This window comes from Nycticebus coucang, chromosome 10 (assembly GCF_027406575.1).
Source record: "Nycticebus coucang isolate mNycCou1 chromosome 10, mNycCou1.pri, whole genome shotgun sequence".
In the NCBI taxonomy this organism is placed as follows: domain Eukaryota; kingdom Metazoa; phylum Chordata; class Mammalia; order Primates; family Lorisidae; genus Nycticebus; species Nycticebus coucang.
Genome location: NC_069789.1, coordinates 108672445 through 108695275, shown reverse-complemented (window position 1 = coordinate 108695275; position 22831 = coordinate 108672445). Strand labels below are relative to the sequence as shown.

The 22831-nt window shown below is 40.1% G+C and overlaps 1 protein-coding gene across 1 annotated transcript in view; it reads left to right on the top strand.

The window, feature by feature from the left end:
• The window catches only part of NLRP5 (NLR family pyrin domain containing 5), an 82193-nt gene that overhangs the window by 32121 nt on the left and 27241 nt on the right, over nt 1-22831 (top strand). The window contains exons 2-5 of the mRNA XM_053606110.1: nt 6211-6269; nt 6531-6579; nt 18977-19336; nt 22413-22490. Coding sequence (XP_053462085.1) covers nt 6211-6269; nt 6531-6579; nt 18977-19336; nt 22413-22490 — 546 coding nt within the window. The remainder of the gene's footprint in view (nt 1-6210; nt 6270-6530; nt 6580-18976; nt 19337-22412; nt 22491-22831) is intronic.

Sequence of the window (22831 nt, the reverse complement as noted above, 5' to 3'; positions counted from 1 at the left end):
ACATTTTCTCCGAAAGCAAATGGAGTCTTCAGCCCCAACAAAGAGCCATGGACATGGGATAAGACTGTGATCATGTCTGCTATCCTCTGAGAGATCGCAGAAGGTAATGAAAGCTGAGAGGAAGAAAGAGTAAGACATTAAAACCATGAAAACCACCACTTAGGGAGACCATTTCTTCTCCCAAATATAGAAATAATACCCATTTAACCATCAAAGTGGAACACTATTCAAGATTTAAAAAAGAAGGAAATCTTATCAACCATGCAAAGCCTCAAGAGGTAAGGACAGAGCCTCAAGCTGTCACCCTGGATAGAGTGCCATGGCATCACAGCTCACAGCAACCTCCAACTCCTGGGCTCAAGCAATTCTCCTGCCTCTGCCTCCCAAGTAGCTGGGACTACAGGTGCCGGCCACAATGCCCAGCTATTTTTTGGTTGCAGCTGTCATGTTGTTTGGCGGACCTGGGCTGGATTCGAACCTGCCAGGTGTATGTGGCTGGCGCCTTAGCCACTTGAGCCACAGGTGCCAAGCCAGGACTGTTTCTTTACAACCTTGATAAAATTCAACATCAGTTTGTGATCTTTTTTAGAACCTTAGCAAACCCAGAATAGATGACAATTTCCTTAATTTGAGAAAGAGCTTCTAAAACATCATTGCTAGCACATATTTACTAGAGAACAGTAAAAGTTCATCCCCTAAAATAAAAAGTGACATAATAAAACCTACTATTGAACATTGGACTGGAAGTCCTAGTCAAGACAATAAGACAAGAAAAGGAAATAATAAATACAAGATTGTAAAGATGAAAATGAAACTATCGTTTTTTACAAAAAAATGTTATTACATAAAAAAAATCAAAGAAATGACAAACTTACAGAAGTGAATTTAATAAAGGTCTCACGTATACATTGACTCTACACAAAGAAAAAACATGCACAACACAAAATTTACCATTTAACCACTTCTAAGTGTACAGTTCAGTAGTGTTACATGCATTCCCACTGTTGTGCAATCATAACACCATCCATCTCCAGAAACTTCTCATCCTGAAATACTAAAACCCAGCCACACGCGCTAAACGCCAACGCCCTGTTCCCCTCTCTCTCCAGGCCCTAGACACACCATTGTACTTTCTATCTCTGTAAATATGACTATACGTACAGCATTTTTTGTGAATGGTGTTTCACTTACCAAAATGTTACCAAGGTTCACCCATGTTATAAGACATGTCAGAATGTCCTTCCTTTGTAAAGCTGAATAACACTTCCTTATATGTACACACATTTTATGTATCCTATTCATCCATCAAAGGACACTTAGGTTGCTTCCATCTTTTGACTACTTTGAATAATGCTTCTGTGAACATAGGTATACAAATTATTTCTATAAAACAAAAATCTATGTTTGAACCATCAAATATATGTATTTGCATATGTTCTATCTAATTGCATAAAGGCATGAAGGAAATAAATCAATTTTTTTACAATGATTTTCTCCAAGCTAAGCAATTGAATGACTTTTATTTATACTCATTTTATATTAATTTTTCCAAAAAACTATATCATACTTTTATGGTAGAAAAATAAATCTTTGTTGTTAGCCCAGCATGGTGATTCATGACTGTAATCCCAGCACTCTGGAAGGATGAGGTGGTTGGATTGCCTGAGCTCACAGGTTTGAGACCAGCCTGAGCCAGACCAAGACCTTGTCTCTAAAAAATACAGCCGGATGTGTGGCAGGCACCTCTGGTCCTAGCTACTCAGGAGGCTGAGGCCAGAGGATTGCTTGAGCCCAAGAGTTTGAGGTTGCTGTGAGCTATGATGCATAGCTCTCTACCCAGAGTAACAAAGTGAAACTTTGTCTCAAAAAAAAGAAAAAGAAACATTGACTTAAGGCACAAAGATCTCAAAGATAAACCAAACAGAAATGAAAAAAAAATTTTTGTTATTTCACAGTTGATCTATTTCAAGAGATTTACTATTTCACAGAGATCTACTCGAAGCTCTGGTCTTGTGGAAGTATGACCAGAGGAAGGTATTCCTTCAATTTAAAATAGTGACAAATTTAAATTAATCTAAACATACAACAGGAAAAAAATTAAGTCAAATAGTACAACCATATGACAAAGTATTGTGCATCATTAAAAATGATTTATCAATGTTAAAAGTTCTTGTAATCCCTCTACTGGGCATATACCCAGAAGACCAAAAATCACATCATAACAAAGATATTTGTACCAGAATGTTTATTGCAGCCCAATTCATAATTGCTAAGTCATGAAAGAAGCCCAAGTGCCCATCGATCCACGAATGGATTAATAAATTGTGGTATATGTACACCATGGAATATTATGCAGCCCTAAAGAAAGATGGAGACTTTACCTCTTTCATGTTTACATGGATGGAGCTGGAACATATTCTTCTTAGTAAAGTATCTCAAGAATGGAAGAAAAAGTACCCAATGTACTCAGCCCTACTATGAAACTAATTTAGGGTTTTCACATGAAAGCTATAACCCAGTTACAACATAAGAATAGGGGGAAGATAGCCGGGCGTTGTGGCGGGCGCCTGTAGTCCCAGCTACTCGGGAGGCTGAGGCAAGAGAATCGCTTAAGCCCAGAAGTTGGAGGTTGCTGTGAGCTGTGTCAGGCCACGGCACTCTACCGAGGGCCATAAAGTAAGACTCTGTCTCTACAAAAAAAAAAAAAAAAAAAAGAATAGGGGGAAGGGGGAAAGGGAGGGGAGGGAGGGAGAGGTGGGTAGAGGGAAGGGGATTGGTGGGATTACACCAGCGGTGCATCTTACAAGGGTATATGTGAAACTTGGTAAACGGTCTGTGAAGGTAGTGAATGATGCCCCATGATTATATCAATGTACACAGCTATGATTTAATAATAAAAAAAAAAGAAACAGACTGTGTTATGGTCCAGTATTTTAAAAGAAAAAAAAGTTCTTATATTATGGAAAAAAGTGATTCCAAACATATAAATGTAAAAACACATATGGATTATGTGTGAACTTACTAATTTGTATGTACACACATATGTACATGTGTTTTGAGAAAGTTTTGAGACAGACTGCATTTGGTCCATTATTTCACTTCCAAGACACATAGGTGACAGCATCCTTTCTGATTTAACTTACTCAGTTCACAGGTGTTGCTTGGAGGCCTTCATTTGATTCTGTCTGCACAGATTTGACATTTCTTGATTTTGGGATATCTCAAAACTATCATAAAGACCCATGTACATATGTAACATGATGGGCATACATAAGTTTATGCATATACTGAAATTTCTCATTTTTATGTTTTACTCTCTCTTTAGTTTTCAATACGAATTATGAATTATATTAGTAATTAAAGTGGTTAAAGTTACAACAAACATACTTACACAAAAGAATTGACAAAACCTTTTGGGTGGCACCGGTGGCTCAGGGAGTAGGCACTGGCCCCATATACTGAGGGTGGTGGGTTCAAACCCGGCCCTGGCCAAACTGCCACAAAAAAATAGCCAGGCGTTGTGGCAGATGACTGTAGTCCCAGCTACTAGGGAGGTTGAGGCAAGAGAATTGCCTAAGCCGAAGAGCTGGAGGTTGGTGTGAGCTGTGATGTCACAGTACTCTACCAAGGGCAACAAAATGCGACTCTGTCTCAAAAAAAAAAAAAAAAGTTGGTGACATAAAAGAAATGCTCTCAGAGCCCATTGCTAGCTCAGGAACTTGACAGGTGCCCTGTATCACTGCTAACAATGGAGGAGAATTTAGGAGGGAAAGTGCTGAGGGAGAACATTTGTTTCATGACAAACAGGAACGGCTACTGTGTGCAACACCCACATTCATGTGGGAACGTGAACCTCAGAATTAAAGGTGTTGATTTTTAGGTGCTGGTGGTTGGGGAGCACAACTGTGGGTGTGTAGGGAGCAATTAGACAATTGAATCTGGAGTTAAGGAGGGAGGTCTGCTGTTGGGAAGCTGATTAAAGAGGACGAGGACAGGCAGTCCACGTATTATTAGGACATTGACAGGGAGAATGGGAGGCACAACAGTAGCCAATGCAAGAGATCAAGAAATAAAAGTCAGTGTTGAGAAGGGGGTGAGGAGTTAGTTCATAGAGGGTCAAGATGAGGGACTCTTAGGGAGAAAGTAGATGGAGCAAATGACAGCAGCAACATTAAAGAATGGTCCACAAGTGCCAAGGATGGGAAGAAAAGGGACCCTTGTACACTGCTGGTGGGAATGTAACTGCGTGGAGATTCCTTGAAAAACTAAAAATAGAATTACCATATGATCCAGCAGGCATGGTTCTAGGCATATACCCAGATGATTTGAAATCATTATGTTCCAGATGTGGTGGCTCCCAGCACTTTGAGAGGCTGAGAAGGGAGGATTGATTGAGGCCAGGAGTTCAAGACCAGCTTGGGCAACATAGTGAGATTCCTGATCTCTACAAAAAAATTTTAAATTAGCCAAGTGTGGTGGCGGGTGCCTGTAGTTCTACCTACTTGGGATGCTGAGACAGGAAGATCCCTTGAGCCCAGGAGTTTGAGACTGCAGTGACTTCTTAAGTGCACCACTGCCCTCTAGCCTGGGCAACAGAGTAAGATCCTGTCTCTAAAGGAAAAAAAAAAGAAAGTAACCAGTATGTCAAAGTGGTGTCTGTATGCCCATGTTCATTGCAGCATTATTCACAGTAGCCAAATGTGGAAACAAGTATTCACAACAGATCAGTGGATAAAGAAAATGTGGTACAGATCAGAATGGAATACTATAATTTTTGGCAACATGGATTAACCTGGAGGACATTATGCTACATGAAATAAGCAAGGCACACACACACACACAAAAGCTACGTGATCTCCCTTGTATATGTAATCTAAGACAGTTGAGCTCATAGAAGTAGAGTGTACTTATAGACCCAGCTACTCGGGAGGCTGAGGTAGGAGGATCATTTGAGCCCAAGAGTTTGATGTTGCTGTGAGTTATGATGCCACAGCACTCTACCCAGAATGAGACTCTGTCTCAAAAAAAAAAAAGTAGCGAATGGAATGGGGGTGGGGAGGGAGGGAACGGGTGGAGGGTGGTTGTTGATCTGAGGGAACAAGTCTCAGACAGGAGGAATACATTTTGAGATGCATTACCCAGCAGGGAGATTATGGTTAAAAATAATGCATTATATATTTCAAAATTGCTGAGAGTAAATTTCAAATGCTCTCACCACAGAAACACTAAGTGTTCAAGGTGATGGATGTGTCAGACAGCTTGATTTAATCATTCCACATTGTGGAAATATAACATCACATTGTACCCAATAAACATGCAATTATAATTTGTCGATTTAGAATAAAATAAAAAAATTTTAAACGCCAAATACAATTTCCAGGTTGCATGATGTAAAAACACATGCATTCTCTGCCCCAGGACACACAGGTGGCCCCTGCTCACAGGTGGGTAGATGTGGTGGGTAGATGAAGGTCTTCAGCAGCAGGAGCAGCACCTGTAAGCTACACATGCAGGTGCAGAAAGCTTGTGTTACCATTTGGGTGGGACCATCCTGAGCCCATGCAGCCAATGGGCAGCAACAACGTCACAGCTTGGACCCCCTGAGGGGCTACCACCAAGTGGGTGTAATCTTTTTTGTTTGCCTGACCACCAAGTACCTTGGTCCTGGGATTTGATCTTGAAGGTGAGATGTCCAGTCTCTGCTTCTCCTGACTGGTTTCCCGCTCCCTCTCTCCTTTCTTTCTCTGTGGGTAATTAGAACCCACTTGTTAGGCTCTGCTGTGTTACCCCACCTGTCCCTTTGGGCTAGTCACAGACCAAAGGGTCCCTTGACAGAATAAAGTCTAACTGCCCCCTTTCCTGGAAAGGTCCATGTCCAAAACATATTTGTTTGGAGTATTTAAGTAAGTCCCTCACCCTTTCCAGACTTTAGTTCTAAAACAGAGGACACAACAGTGGGTTCTGTGACTCGAACACCAGCTTCCCATTTGGAGGGAGTCCAAGGGTATTGTGTTGACATTAACTACCGCTTACAGTGACTGCAATGCTGCATAATCCCAAGGGTGGTGTCTGTCCTGGTTACCAAGGGAATAAAGCCACGGAGAAGTAAATTTTTAAATGTAACCGTGCTTAGGGTAGCAAGCAGCAAATTAGTATTCAAAATTGGGTCTAATTGATCCCAAGCTTTCTAATCTCCACTGTTTGTTTCAGATCTTTTCAAGACCCCCGTGGAGGAAGCTGGGAGACACTTCAAGGCAGTGAAAGTTCAGGTGAGTCTTTGTCCTTGGAAAATAACCTTAACCACCAGGCTTACTTTATACCCTGCCCCACCTGGATTGAAATAATTGCCTTATCGTCTCCCCAGCCCATTTTTACCCCTCAGCTTACAGGGGAAAGTGTCTACCCCAAGGTATCCTTCCTCCTGAGCCATAGCCCCACACCCTGGCTTTTGGGTTAGATTTCACTGATTTGGAAGGAAAGAATGAGACGTTCTACTCAGATGTTCATTAATATGCTGCTTTCCAAAACAGCAACATTTTCAACTTCATAGAAGCTCAGCTTTAGACTTAAGCAAGGACGGTAAGTTTAAGAGGCATAATTATGTTACAGACAACTTTAGACATATAAACATATCATGCAATGTTTATATTATAATGTATGTAGATATCCATGTTAGGAAAGTAAATTCTTTTCGTTTTGTATTTTGAGACAGTCTTACTCTGTCACCCAGGCTAGATTGCCGTGGCACAGCAACCTCAGACTCTTGGGCTCGAGTGATCCACCTGCCTCAGCCTCCCAGAGGTTGAAATTTTCTTTTAATACATTTTAAATGCTGATGTACTCATGTAAAGTCGGAACAAGATGCTGTGAGTCACCTACAAAAGAACTGGGAAGAGGTCATCCCCACTCTTTTTATCTTCTTATTCTTACCTCTGAGCATATGAAGCAGCTCAATCATCTCATCCTAAGAATAACATTGCATAGAACATATTGATTTACATGCCTCTGAGATTTTTGCTGCTTTTACAGCCAACTCTCATGGATTGTCTGTTGCATTTACTTCAAACTGTGTTTATAAAAGTGTTCAGAGAGAAGTTTCATTCTCATTTAAATAAACTTCCCTAAATTAAGCCCCTTAACCCAGTATTTGAAAGACTTTATTCTTGATATCCACGTATCCAGGCACTTTTTGTTAAAATGGGGCAGGGGAACTAAAAATTTAAAGATGTAACCTTCTTAATATGTTCTTAGAAATAAGTGTTATTTTACCGGAGGTTATTTTTTTCTAACTATTCATAGGAATGTGTAGAAAAGCCTGTTGTCTTGCTCTCCTGTTCTGTCTTGGGCAACCAGCACATTAAGCCTCAATGTTCACTGTACCTCCTTTTCTAGCCTTTCGTACATGGGTGATGGTGAAAACACTTCAGTTCTGGTAGAATGCATGTGTGTCTATTGGCTTCTACTAAACTTTTCTTGTTTTTTTTGTTGGTGGTGGTGGGTTTTTTTTTTTTTCTTTTGAGACAGATCCTTGTTATATTGCCCCTGGTAGAGAGCCATGGCGTCACACAGCTCACAGCAACCTCAAACTCTTGAGCTTAACCGATTCTCTTGCCTCAGCCTCCCAAATAGCTGGGACTACAGGCGCCTGCCATAATGCCTGGCCATTTTTTTGTTATTGTGTTTAGCAGGGCTGGGCCGGGTCAAACATACCAGCCCCAGTGCATGTGTTGAGTGCCGAGCCTAAAAAACTTTTTAATGGAAGGTGCCCTTTAGTATTAACCTAGAAAAGCAAAGAATATGGGAAGCTATAAAACGTCCCTGGTCCCCACTTAGTTTGTGCTTTCCGAAATCGGCATTCTTTTTGTGGTCATTATGTGTGTCACCTTAAGCAGCTTAAAGCTTGAGGCACATTTTCCTGCTGATTGAGGGTCTTTAAGGATGCAGATAACTTTATTGCTTGAATTACCCCACCTGATTTGGTCAATTCCTAATGAGCTTCCATCTCGCTGTTTAAACAAGGCTGTGTCTAATAGTGGGATTTAAAGTGGATGACTTGTGCCAAATTGTCCTCCAGAGAGATGGCACCAGTGTAAAAGAGCGTTTGTCCTGCACCCATGACAAAGTGGGGGATAATTAAGCATGTGGACATTGTCAGCTTGACATGGCAATCATTTTGATTTTTATATCAACAATTTTGACTTCAAGTACATTTAAAAGCCACAGAGGGGTGAAGGGCATTGGAGCTTTTGAAATTTTTTTAATAAATTGAGCATCTTTATGAAGTGGGAGAGTTCATTACATTATCTTTGTCGTGTGCTTCAGGTTTATTTATGCTGGTCATTACCTTAGGGGAGCTTTAAAGTTTTTGTGAAGTTATTTTGGGGTTGGGAGAAGTAGAGAAGGGAATAAATTGAGATTTCTTTTTGTCTTTATACTAAGTTGAGGCATTCTGTTGCATTTAATTGCAGGGGGAGGGGTGTTAAATACCTAGGAGGTAGGAATTCATGAACAGAAACATTTCAGAATTTAGCACATCCATTATGTTGGCCCTAAGGGTGACCTTCTATCATAGATCTTGAAGTCTAGCTCAGATATCAAAGTAAATTCAGGGTTTTCCAGAATTGCTGCCCTACCCCTTTGAGCCACAGGTGCTGCCCTTTTTGGCCTTTTATAAGAATGTTAGTGAGCTGTTGTTCCAATAAAAATATCAGCAGGGGTTGTTGGATGATACACTGATTGTTTTAAGGATAATTATTTTGAAAATATGCTTTGTTTTCCTACATTAAGGTTTTTACCTGACAGCATTTTAAAGCCTTCAAAACATCAGCATTTTAAAGCCTTTATACATCTTTATCTCTGTAGTTGCTGTTAACCTGATCTCCCATTATGATTTCTAACTGGTTATTTGAATAGGCGGGATTTTAGTCACATGTGTTCCTAGTTCTATTTATGTTGACTTCAAATGATAAGTAATCACCTTGGCTTTATTAGGCAAACGTGTACTACAAATGTCTTGGGGTTTTTCTATTTTTATACCTCTTATTTCTTAAATTGCTTTCCCAGCAGATACAAATAATGGAAATGATGAAATTAATGAAATATAAATAATACTGGAGATAATACAGCCTGTAGCAAAGCATCAAACAGCTATCATGTACTCATAATACTTAAACATTTAAAAAAATTTCACACTTTTTTTTTTTTTTTTTTTTTTTTTTGTAGAGACAGAGTCTCACTTTATGGCCCTCAGTAGAGTGCTGTGGCCTCACACAGCTCACAGCAACCTCCAACTCCTGGGCCCAAGTGATTCTCCTGCCTCAGGCTCCCAAGCAGCTGGGACTACAGGTGCCCGCCACAACGCCCGGCCATCTTTTGGTTGCAGTTTGGCAGGGGCCAGGTTTGAACCCGCCACCCTCGGCATATGGGGCCGGCGCCCTTCCCGACTGAGCCACAGGTGCACACTTTTTAAAAACCTGGGCAGAAGCTAATCTTATTTGATTCCCTCTACAGGGTTAGCAGACTCTGCCTTATGGATAAAATCCAGACCATTTCCTCTTCTTTTTTTTTTTTTTTTTTTTCTCCCTTCCCCTTTGGAGACAGTCTCACTTTGTTACTGTGAGTAAAGTGCCCTGCTGTCATAGCTAACAGCAACCTCAAACTTCCGGGGTTAATCAGTACTCCTATCTCTGCATCCTGAGTATCTGGGACTACAGGTGCCCACCACAATGCCCAGGTAGATTTTCTACTTTTTTCAATTTTTCTTTTTGAGAGAGTCTCACTTGTCACCCTTAGTAGAGTGCTTTGGCATCACAGCTCACAGCAATCTCAAACTCTTGAGTTCAAGCGATTCTCTTGCCTCAGCCAAGTAGCTGGGACTACAGGTGTCCACTACAATGCCCGGCTATTTTTTCTTTTTTTTTTTTTATTGTAGTTGTCATTGTTTAGCAGGCCCGGGCCAAGCTCAAACCCGTCACCCCCAGTGTATGTAGCTGGCACCATAACCACTGAGCGGTGGGCGCTGAACCTAAATTTTCTACTTTTAGTAGAGTTAGGAGCTCACTTTTGCTCAAGCTGGTCTTGAAGTCCTGAGCTCAGGCGATCCGCCCACTTTGGCCTCCCCAGAATGCTGGGATTACAGGCATGAACCAGTACCCTCTGCCCTTGCCTGTTTCTGTAAATAAAGCTTCACTGGAACGCAACTTCCCTCATCTACATATTGTCTGACTGCTTTCACCCCACAAAAGCAGAGGTGAGCAGCTGTGGCAGAGGCTAAATGGCCCAACCAGCCCACACCCAGCTCCTTTGGGGAAGTTTGCTGACCCCTACACGATGTCAAAAAAATCTCACTACATATATTTGCTGCAGTTTTTTCCTTTTAACTGACACATAATTGTACATATTTATAGGATAGTGATATTTTAGATATTTCAATGTGAACACACGTGTAATGATCAAATCGGGATAATTTGCATATCATCACCTCACATTTCCTTGTGTTGTAAACATTCAAAATCCTCTTCTACCTTCTTGAGAATATGCAATAAATTGTTATTCACCCTTCAGTGCTGTAGACCACTGAAATCCATCCAACTGTGATTTTTGTATCCATTAACGTCTCCCCATCATTCCCAGCCTGTGCTACCCCCCAATTCTACAATCTACTATTGAGCTCAAAAAAAATTTTTTTTGCTCCCACTTATGAGAACATACAGTCCTCCTTTCTGTGCCTGATTTGTTGTGCTTAACATAATATCCTCCCACCTCGTCCGTGTTGCCTCAACTGACAGGATTACCTTTTCTTATTGAGTAGTGTCACATTATGTGTATATACCACATTTTCTTTGTCTTTTGAGGACACCAACATTGATTCCTTGTCTTCGCTGTTGTGAATAGTGCTGTAATAAACATGGGAGTGAGATATCTGGCATACTGGTTTCCTTTCCCTTTGCATAAATAGCCAGCAGGTGGGATTGCTGGGTCATGTGATTCTATTTTTAGTTTTCTGAGAACCCTTGGCTGTTTTCCATAAGAGGATGTGCTAATTATATTCCCACCAACATTCTATAAGACAGCGGTTCTCAACCTGGGGGTCACAACCCCTTTGGACTCTATTAAAAGTTCACGGCATTAGGAAGGTTGAGAACCACTGCAAGAGTTCATTTTCTCAGCATCTATGCCAGCATTTTTGTCATTTTGAAATTAGCTATTCTAACCGGGGTGAGATGCTATATATGTGTGTATATATTTGGGGGGAATTTTTTTGTTTTTTGTTTTTTGTTTGTTTTTGAGACACAGTTTGTCACCCTGGCTAGAGTGCCATTATGTCCTAGCTCACAACAACCTCAGACTCTTGAGGTTGCTGCGCCACAGCACTCTAATGAGGGCGATAAGATGAGACTTTGCCTCTAAAAAAAAAGTGGGGGGGGGGGTTAAAATAAGTTCCCTATGCAAGTGCTAATTTTTATATCAGCATAGATCAGGCTCTGGACAACTTTGAGAATAAATCCACAGCCAAGGACCTGAGCATCATCTATAAAACAGGTTGAGTTAGGGAGGTGAGAAACATAAAATCTGTCCCTATGACTAATGATATTGATCTTGTCATGTCCTCATTGGCATTTGTATATCTTGGAGAAATATGGCTATTCATATCCTTTTTTTTTTTTTTTTTTAATTGGGGATTCATTGAGGGTATAAGAAACCAGGTTACACTGATTGCATTTGTTAAAGTCCCTCTTACAATCGTGTCTTGCCCCCAAAAGGTGTGGCAAATACCAAAGCCCCACCCCCTCCCTCCTTCCCTCTCTCTGCTCTTCCTTTCCCCACCCCTCCCTCCTTACTTCTCTCTCTGCTCTCCCCTTCCCCACCCCCACAGTGTCCTTAATTGTCATTAATTGTCCTCATATCAAAATTGAGTACATAGGATTCGTTCTTCTCCATTCTTGTGATGCTTTACTAAGAATAATGTCTTCCACTACTTCCATCTAGGTTAATATGAAGGATGTAAAGTCTCCATTTTTTTAATGGCTGAATAGTATTCCATGGTATACATATACCACAGCTTGTTAATCCATTCCTGGGTTGGTGGGCATTGAGTCTGTTTCCACATTTTGGTGATTGCAAATTGAACTGCAATAAACAGTCTAGTGCAAGTGTCCTTATGATAAAAGGTTTTTTTTTTTTTCCTTCTGGGTAGATGCCCAGTAATGGGATTGCAGGATCAAATGGGAGGTGTAGCTTGAGTTCTCTAAGGTTTCTCCATACTTCTTTCCAAAACGGTTGTATTAGTTGCAGTCCCACCAGCAGTGTAAAAGTGTTCCCTTCTCTCCACATTCACACCAGCATCTGCAGTTTTGAGATTTTGTGGGCCATTCTCACTGGGGGTCAGATGGTAGCTCAGGGTGGTTTTGCTCTGCATTTCTCTAATAAATAGGGATGAGCATTTTTTCATATGCTTGTTAGCCATTCGTCTGTCTTCTTTAGAGAAGGTTCTGTTCATGCCTCTTGCCCATTGATATATGGGATTGTTGGCTTTGTTCATGTGGATTAATTTGAGTTCTCTATAGATCCTAGTTATCAAGCTTTTATCTGATTCAAAATATGCAAATATCCTTTCCCATTGTGCAGGTTATCTATTTGCTTTGGTTGTTGTCTCCTTAGCTGTATAGAAGCTTTTCAGTTTAAGTCCCATTTGTTTATTTTTGTTGTTGTTGCAATTGCCACAGCTGTCTTCTTCATGAAGTCTTTCCCTAGGCCAATATCTTCAGTGTTTCTCCTATTCTTTCTTTGAGGATTTTTATTGTTTCATGCCTTAAATTTAAGTCCTTTATCCATCTTGAATCAATTTTTGTGAGTGGAGAAAGGTGCAGGTCCAGTTGCAATCTTTTCCATGTGGATATCCAGTTTCCCCAGCACAATTTATTGAATAGGGAGTCTTTCCTCGAAGACATGTTCTTGTTTGGTTTATCAAAGATTAGGTTGTTGTGAGATGTTAGTTTCATTTCCTGGTTTTCTATTTAATTCCAAATGTCTGTCTCTATTTTTGTGCCAGCACCATGCTGTCTTCACCACTATGGCTTTGTAGTACAGCCTAAAATCTGGTATGATGATGCCCCCAGCTTTGTTTTTATTATTAAGAACTGCCTTAGCTGTATGGGGTTTTTTTCTGGTTCCATACAAAACGCAGAATCATTTTTTCCAAATCTTGAAAGTACGATGTTGGTATTTTGATAGGGATGGCATTGAATAGGTAGATTGCTTTGGGAAGTATAGACATTTTAACAATGTTGATTCTTCCCAGCCATGAGCATGGTATGTTCTTCCATTTGTTAATATTCTCTGCTATTTCCTTTCTTAGGGGTTCATAATTTTCTTTCACCTCCTTTGTTAGGTATATTCCTAGGTATTTCGTCTTCTTTGAAGCTATGGTGAAGGGAGTGTCCTTAATTAGCCTCTCATCTTGACTGTTATTGGCCCATACAAAGGCAACTGACTTGTGGACGTTGATTTTTATATCTTGAGACGTTACTGTATTTTTTGATGACTTAGAGTCTTGTGGTTGAGTCTTTGGAGTTCTCTAAGTATAAGATCATGTCATCAGCAAAGAGGGAGAGTTTGACCTGCTCTGCTCTCATTTGGATGCCCTTTATTTCCTTGTCTTGCCTAATTGTATTGGTTAGAATTTTCAGCACTATGTTGAATAGTAATGGTGACAGAGGACAACCTTGTCTGATTCCAGTTCTAAGAGGAAAAGCTTTCAGTTTTACTCCATTCAGTAAAATATTAGCTGTGGGTTTGTCATAGATAGCTTCGATCAGTTTCAGAAATGTGCCACCTGCCTATACTCTTCAGTGTTCTAATTAGAAAAGGATGCTGGATTTTATCAAATACTTTTTCTGAATCTATTGAAAGGATCATATGGTCTTTATTTTTCCTTCTGTTAATATGATGGATAACGTTTATGGACTTGCGGATGTTAAACCAGCCTTACAACCCTGGGATGAAATCTACTTGATTATGATGTATGACTTTTGTGATGATAAGCTGTAATCTGTTGGTTAGGATTTTGTTGAGGATTTTTGCATCTATATTCATTTGTGAAATTTGTCTAAAATTCTCCTTTTTAGTTGGGTGTTTTCCTGGTTTTGGTATCAGGGTGATGTTTGCTTCGTAGAATGTGTTGGGGAAGATTCCTTCTCAATTTTTTGGAATAATTTCTGCAGTACAGGAAGAAGCTCTTCCTTGAAGGTTTGGTGGAATTCTGGTGTGAAGCCATCCAGACCAGGGCAATTTTGTTGGAAGATTTTTTTTTGTTTCTTTGATCTCAGTGCTTGAAATTGGTCTGTTCAGGAGATGTATTTCTTCCTGGCTAAGTGTAGGGAGAGGATGTGATTCCAAATATTGATCCATTTTTTTCACATTGTCAAATTTCTGGGCATAGAGTTTCCGGTAGCATTCAGAAATGATCTCTTGGATCTCTGTGGCATCAGTTGTTATTTCCCCTTTATCATTTCTGATTGAGGCTACTAGAGATTTGCTTTTCTATTTCTAATTAGTCTGGCCAAAGGTTTATGCATTTTATTTATTTTTTCAAAAAGCCAACTCCTTGTTTCATTAATTTTCTGAATGATTCTTTTGTTTTCAATTTCATCTCTGATTTTAATTTTGAACATTTCTTTTCTGCTAGGTTTAGGCTTAGATTGTTCTTCTTTTCCCAATTCCATAAGATAACTTGTGAGTTTGTTGATGTGCTCTGTTTTTCAAATGTAGGCATCTAAAGCAATAAATTTTCCTCTCAAAACTGCTTTTACAGTATCCCATAGGTTTTGGTAGCTTGTGCCTTCATATGCTCAAGGAAGGTAATGATTTCCTGTCTGATTTCTTCCTGCACCCAAATGTCATTCAGCAGAAGCTTGTTTAATTTCCATGCCTTTGTGTGGGGTTGAACGTTTTTGTTGGAGTTCCACCTTTAGTGCCTTGTGGTCTGCAAAGTTTCAATTCTTTTGATTCTGTTGTGGTTTGTTTTGTGGCCTAGGATATGATCAATTTTGGAGAATGTTACATGGGGTGATGAGAAGAACGTATATTCTTTATCTTTGTGGTGTTCTATATGCGTCTATCAAGCACAGTTGTTCTAAGGTCTCATTTAAGTCCATTATATCTTTGTTTAATTTCTGTTTAGAGGATCTGTCCACCTCTGTAAGAGGAGTGCTAAAGTCCCCTTTTATTATGGTATTAGAGGATATCATATTGCTCACTGAGTAAGGTATGTTTCAAGAATCTGGGAGCATTTAAATTGGGTGCATAAATATTTAGAATTGAAACATTGTCTTGTATTTTTTCCTTGACCAATATAAAGTGACCATCATTGTCTTTTTTGACTTTAGTTGCTTTAAATCCACATGTATCTGAAAATAAGATTGCAACTCCTCTTTTCTTAATTCTGTTTGCCTGAAAAATTGTCTTCCAACCCTTAACTCGGAGTTCTAATTTGTCTTTTGAAGCTAGGTGTGTTTCCTGCAAACAGCAAATGGATAGCCTGTGTTTTTTAACCCAGTCAGCCAATCTATCCCTCTTCAGTGGGGAATTCAAGCCATTAACATTTACTGAGATAACTGATAAGTGTGGTAGTGTTCTATTCATCTTATTTTGTGAGAGTCCATTGTTTTATCTTTTACATCAGTGTGGAAGTTAGGTTCTGTCCTTTAATTTCTGAGTTCTTACTTTGCTGTTGATCCATTGTATAGTCAGTGTAGAACAAGTTGAAGTATTTCCTGTAGAGTTGGTCTTGTTGTGAATTTCCTCAATGTTTCCATATCAGCAAAAGATTTGATTTCTGTCAATTTTAAAGCTTAACTTAGCAGGATATAGAATTCTGGGCTGGAAATTGTTCTGTTTAAGACATTAAAGGTAGATGACCATTGTTGTCTTGCTTGGAAAGTTTCATTAGAGAAGTCTGCAGTCACACTGATGGATTTTCCCCTATAGGTCAACTGGCACTTACTTCTGGCAGCTTGAAGAATCTTTTCTTTTGTCTTGACTTCAGACAGGTTTATCACAATGTGTCTTGGAGAAGCTTGGTTAAAGTTGAGGCTACCTGGGGTCCAAAATCCCTCTGAAAGGAGTGTGTCAGAATCTTTGATATTTGGGAAATTTTCATTTATAATATTCTCTAGTATTGCCTCCATTCCCCTGGGGCATTCTTCTTCTCCTTCTGGGATACCTATAACTCGTATGTTTGAACGCTTCATAGAATCCCATAATTCTGTCAGTGAACATTATGTTTTCTCTCTTCTGCCTCCTTATCTGAGTTATCTCAAGAGCTTTGTCCTCCACCATTAAGATTCTTTCTTCTGCATGGTCTAATCTGTTGTTGATACTTTCTATTACATCTTTTAAGTTCCCTAATTGACTGCTTCAGTTCCTTCAGCTCTGCTATATCCTTTCTATATTCTTCATATCATTCATCTCTCATTTTATTCTGTTTTTGGATTTCCTTTTGGTTATGTTCCATTTTATCAACAGTTTCCTTCACTGTTTCCATCGTTTTCTTTATTGTTTTCATCATCTGTATTCTAAATTCCCTTTCTGTCATTTCTAACATTTCTTTATAGGTAGAATCCTCTGCAGTAGCTTCCTCATGGTCCCTTGTGGGGTGCTCTGAACTGCTTTTTCCATGTTGCCAGGATTTTTCTGCTGATTCTTCCTCATGAGTGATTTCTTTTATCTGTTTCCTTGCCCTAATTTTCCTTTCACTTACTCTTGCTCATAAAGTTTGCTCTGCCTCTGGACTAGGGTTTTGATAAGTCCTTTTGGTACAGAACCAGAATGATCAGAAGGTTGAAGAGCAAGAAGGGAAAAAAGAAAAAAAAAAAAAAAAAAAAAAAAACAAGAGAGGGGGGGCTGTAAAAGGGAATATTGACAAAAAGAAGAGAGACACAGAAAGAGGGAGACAGCAATATAGGTGTATAGTAGGGTACTTTGATCCAACCTTTAAAAAACCCCACCCTCGGGGGGTGACAGGTTGAGTGGTTCCCTTGAGGTCAGCAACTCTTTGCTAGCCTATTTGGACACAGTACCCCACCTCCACCAAGTAGAGAGGAAAGACAAAAATGCTATAAATCAAACCAAAACAAGCAAACAGAAAACTTTATAGGATAAAATTGGGGGGGAAACCAAATAAAAGGCGTAGAAATGCTAGCAAAAATGAAGTTCTAATTGTTGAAAAAGTTCTAATTGTTAACAATGGGAAATTATATTTAGAAAAGTGAAGAAAGAAAAGAGGAAAAATCTATAGGGAAAATGTCAAAATAAAAAAAAAGCAGTATGTATATCTTTCTGAATATTGTCTCTGCAACAGGTGATCTTCTGGGGTGTGAGATGTTAATCACAATGCTGATACATCTGAGATAGAGACTGGAGGCCTCTGCTGATTTCTCAAACCCCACAGGGTAGAGATCCTAAAGCTCTCCTCAGCCCATGTAAAAGGCACTTTAAACTGCTAACCTTGACTAAGCAGAAGCTTTCCCAGGAAAGCACTTGTTGGTGGAGTCACTCCTGAAGTGGCTATCCACTTACCCAGTGTGCCAAAACCGGTCTCTATGCCCCTAAGGGCTAAGGCTGTAAGGCATCTCAGTCCCCACCTTTAGGCTGCTCAGTCACTAGATTACTCGCTCCCACCTGATCCTTGCTCTGCGACCCTGTGGGCAGAAGTTGCTAGGGCAGTTCTCCCACAATGGCTCTGCACAGCCCACAGCCAAACACTATTAGCTCTGTCTGGCTCAGCGGCTCAGTCTGGGACCCTGGACAACATTTAAAGTCTTCCACACTCTTGCCCAAGTTCTCCCAAGGTAGTCCAACTGAGTGCCAAGTCCAAAAAAAAACAAAACAGCTCACAGGTAAGGCCTTTCCAGTTTGCAATCTCACTACTGCTGTATTTACTGATGCCGGCAGGATTAGACCAAACAAATACACACCACCACTTGCCAGTTTTCCACTGCTTTTGTCCTCATGGGGTCCAGAAGTCTCTTGCTGACTCCCTGTGTCCTCAAATTCTACCAGCCAGAGATGCTTGGAGTCTTGTCTCCCCAGACTCACCATGGCCAGTTGCAAAGAAGCTGTTACTCAGTCACCACCTTGCTTGATCTCCTCTATTGATATCCTTTTTACACTTTATTTGTCCCTTATGAGAACTTTTTTTGGGACAGTCTCACTTTGTCACCCTTGGTAAAGTACCGTGGCACCACATTCCACAGCAACCTCAAACTCTTGGCCTCAAGTAATCCTCCTGCCTCCACATCTCCAGTAGCTGGGACTACAGACACCCACCACAATGCCTATTTTTTTCTTTTGTTTAGCAGGCCCCAGCCAGGTTCAAACCCACCAGCCCTAGAGGATGTGGGTGGCACCCTAACCACTGAGCTAGCCACTTTTGAGAATTTCTTATCTACATCCAACAGATGGCTTCTGAGTATCAGTTTATTTTATACCAGTGATTCTCAACCTTCCTAATGCTGCAACCCTTTAATACAGTTCCTGTGGGTCGCAACCTACAAGCTGAGAACTGCTGGTTTATACCAAACTGTTTACTGTGTTTCTGTAAATTGATGTTATACTACATATTAACAGGCACAATAGTAATCAACTAATCTAAAAGCCATGCAACTGGTGCTTAGTGACTGGTGGAAGCCTACTTTCCAGTGTCCTTAATGTCTTAGCCAAGAGCATTTCATAGCATCCATATGTAGTCTTATTCTATGCCAGATGCTATTTTAACAACTAAGGATACAGATGACGAAATATCCCAAAATATACTTTCTGGTAATAGGATAGATATCATGGCAGCTAAAGTCTTATCTATGAAGAATTGAAAAGGAATAGGGAATGTTGTTCATCTAGTGAGTTCATTGAGGTTGGTTGTGTGAACTGGCAAATTTGCTGTAAGATTCTACTGAGCATCTCATCATTCTTCCCACAGGTCTCATTGGCTGCCTTTTACCAAAGAATCCACTTTTCCATCAACACCTGTGCTTTCAACCTTGCATCAAAATGGAAGAAGATGATTTATCCTCTTTTTCCAGTTATGGCCTGCAATGGTTCCTCAAAGAGTTAGACAAGGAAGAACTTCAGGCATTTAAGAAACTACTAAAGGAAAAATCATCAGAATCAGCAATATGCTCTATTCCACAGGCCGAAGTAGATAGTGCCAATGTGGAACGTCTAGCCTTCCTCTTGCACGAGTACTACACAGGACCTCAGGCCTGGGCAATGTCTCTTAACATCTTGGAAGAGATGAACCTGCCAACACTCCTTAAGAAAGCAAAGGATGAGATGAAAAGTGGGTAACATTCGGGACAAGTCCCAAGTTCTCATGGGAATGGGGGAAGTGTATCCTGGTTGTGTAACTGAATCTACCTTTGTAGTAGAGGTCTGCACTGCGAGAAGTAACTCTCTGGTCATCCTCACTGGCTGGAAATTATAGTACAACAAGGTCCATTGTGTTGATTTTTTTTAATACAATCTGATGTTACATCAAACCAATCAACATAGCTTTTGCCTCATTTACTTGATTATTGCGTTAAGACATTTATGTTGTACACTTGACATATTTGACTTGTACCCTTGCAATATACTCCATAGGTGTGGTCCCACCTTTTACCCTCCCTCTATCAAACCTCTCCCGTCCCATTCCATTTCTCTCCTTCATCCTGGGCTATAGTTGTGTTCTATCTTTCATAAGAAAGTGTGAGTAAATATAAGTTGGTTTCATAGAAATGCTGAGTACATTGGATACTTTTTCCTCCATTCTTGAGATAATTTACTCAGGAGAATATGTTCCATGTCCCTCCATGTAAACATAAAAGAGGTAAAGGCTCCATCTTTTTTAAGGCTGCATAGTATTCCATGGTATACGCATACCACAATTTATTAATCCATTCATGAATTGATGGGCACTTGGGTTTTTTCCATGACATGGCCATTATGAATTGAAATGCAATGAATAATCTGGTGCAAATATCTTTTTTGCAAAGTGATTTTTGCTCTTTGGATATGCTCCTAGAAGAGGAATTGCAGGATCCAACAGGTCAATTTTTAGATCCCTGAGTATTCTCCAAACTTCTTTCTAAAAGAAATGTATTAGTTTGTCTTCCCACCAGCAGTGGAGAAGCATTCCCTTTTCTCCACATCCATAACAACATCTATAGTTTTGGGCTTTTGTTATGGGGGCTACTCCTACTGGAGTTAGATTGTATCTCAAAGTGGTTTTGATTTGCATTTCTTTGATTAAAGATGAGCATTTTTTTGTGTCTGTAGACCGTGCACCTATCTATATGCATAAATGTATTCATGTTCTATGTGTATATGACTTAATAAAAAACAAGGTCCAACAATTACATTTGTGAACACCTCCTAGAAAAACTGCATACATCATTGCTGAGTATCACTATGGTTACCTTTGCGGTGCTCCCCTTGGGAAGCTTTGCACTGATGCCGGCCCCTAGTCTAACCTTGAAAGCAATTTTGAAACTTTTTCTGGAATGGCTATCAGAGCTGTCATTGTAAAAATTCTGAAAAGTTTGCAAATTCATCCAAGAAAATGAGCTACTGAATGTCACTATGGTCACCAGATGGCCAAGGGGAGTACTTCAAAGCTGACGGTAGTGATACTTAGCAATGAAGTATACAATACTTTTTCTGGGATAAGTTTCCAAACTTAGTTGTCATACTGTCTCCATAAAGTATGTATGTATATACATGTATAGTGTAGTCTCTAACCCGTGAAGCATAGAGGAGGGGAAATGGATGACTCCTCTACCCACGTGGGTAGAGGTCAAAGTTAGCAGGACTTGGAGAGTGAATGCTAAATTTGAGCTCTAGAGGAACTGTTACTTGTGACTTTGGGCACATCTCTTCTTACTCTGGCCCTTGAATTCCACCTTGTGAAACAGGAACAGAAGCTGTCATACTACATGTGCTGTTGTAAAGGTTTGATGAGATCATGGAGAGAAAGTGGGTGATAAAACTTCACTCATTTACTGATAACACAGTTCAGTTGTGGGGGAGGAAGGGCTGTGTGCCCTAGTCTGAAGAACCGAGGTTCAAGGCACAAATAGAACTGGCTATTGGTCCCCATATTACAGTGATGGACTCAGATCAGACTGTGATTATCTTAGAGTATTTAGGATAAAGGCCTTTTTAACCTTTGACTGCAGAGCACTCAGAAATAAAATATGCCTCCAAGTGTCCTTCTCATCAAAGAATCATATTGTTTGGACCCCTATAGGCATTGTTCAGTCAAAAGGTTAAAGTTCTCCTTTATAAGGAGAAAACCTCCTTAGCTGTAGACTGAAAACTCAGCAGTGACTTCCCCCCCTTTTTCCTTTATTAAATCATAACTGTGTACATTAATGCATTTATGGGGTACAATGTATTGATTTTACATACAATGTGGAATGCTTGCATTGAACTGATTAACATAACCATCACCTTGCTTGTTTGTTGTGGTAAGACATTTATACTCTATTTTTTTTTTTCTGTTTGCAGTTTTGGCCAGGGCCGGGCTTGAACTGAATGTCAAGCGCCAGCCCCATATGCTGCCACCCTCAGTATATGGGGCTGGCACCCTACTCCTTGAGCCACAGGCACTGCCTTATACTCTATTCTTAATAGTTTTGAAATGTACCATTACATTATGCACATTAGGTGAGGTCCCACCAAATACCCTCCCTCTTCTGGGTCTCTCCCCTCCTTTTCCCTCTTCTTCCCTCCTCCTTTCTGGACTATAGTTATGTTTTACCAACCAGTGTTCTGTGAAAGGATCTTAGGTGTTCCATGAAAATTTTTAAAGATCATAAATTGTTTTCAAAAGAATTTCAAAGCAAAGTATATTCTTTCACTTTTTTGATCAACATAACTTGTGTGCATGAAAGTTTTAACTATAGGTCCAAGTGTGCCATGAGATAAAAAATTGAAAAACATTGACTTAGGGAGGAAAGTTCCATGATTAAGCAGCCAATTGGCCTATCCAGGTATTGCACACCTGCACATCACCCACCACGAGTATACATGCCTCACATCAGCCACCACAGGTGGTGTTACATGCCCGCACATCACTCTTGGGTGAAGCCTGTACTTTCTCCTGAAGAACACTTAACTAGAATCCACTACATCATTATCACAAATCAGGGACTGAAATTTACAATGACAAATTCAAAACCAGAGCATTCTTTTTAAATCTCTGCATCAATGTGCTGCTGGCAAATGAAAGTGACTCCATCATCCCCCTTACAGATAAACCATGGAGTAAATTGAGATCTCAAGGCTTGCCCTCAGTAATCCAAACATGGATGTTCTCATCTCTGGACTTGGCTGATGGCTATGATATTAGGATTCTTCTCCCTCTTTCTCTGCAGAACATTCTCTGGCTGAAATACCAGAAGATGCTGAGCAAACAAAGACTGACCAAGGACGAAGTCAGGAAGGAGGATCAGGTTAGTACAGGGGTGGTGGTAAAACATGAAATAGTTGTAGCAATACCTCCAGGAACTGACTTCTGATAGGTCATGGTTCTTTCTAGTAAGCCACTCTATCATTGACAGAGTGTGTTCTGTGAGTGTCTGGTAATACTGGTCTTATTCCAAGTTCAAGAGTTCCATGGTCTTAAGGCTTTCTTACAACTCATGGAGTTCCTATCATCCTCAATTTGGGTAAGGTTATGAACCTACTAGGTCATGCCCCTCCTAGTAGCCTTTTTGAGGGTTTGAAGGGAGTCCGATAACACAAAACCAGATTCAGTGCCATTCCCCAAACATTTGAGCATCAACTATGTGCC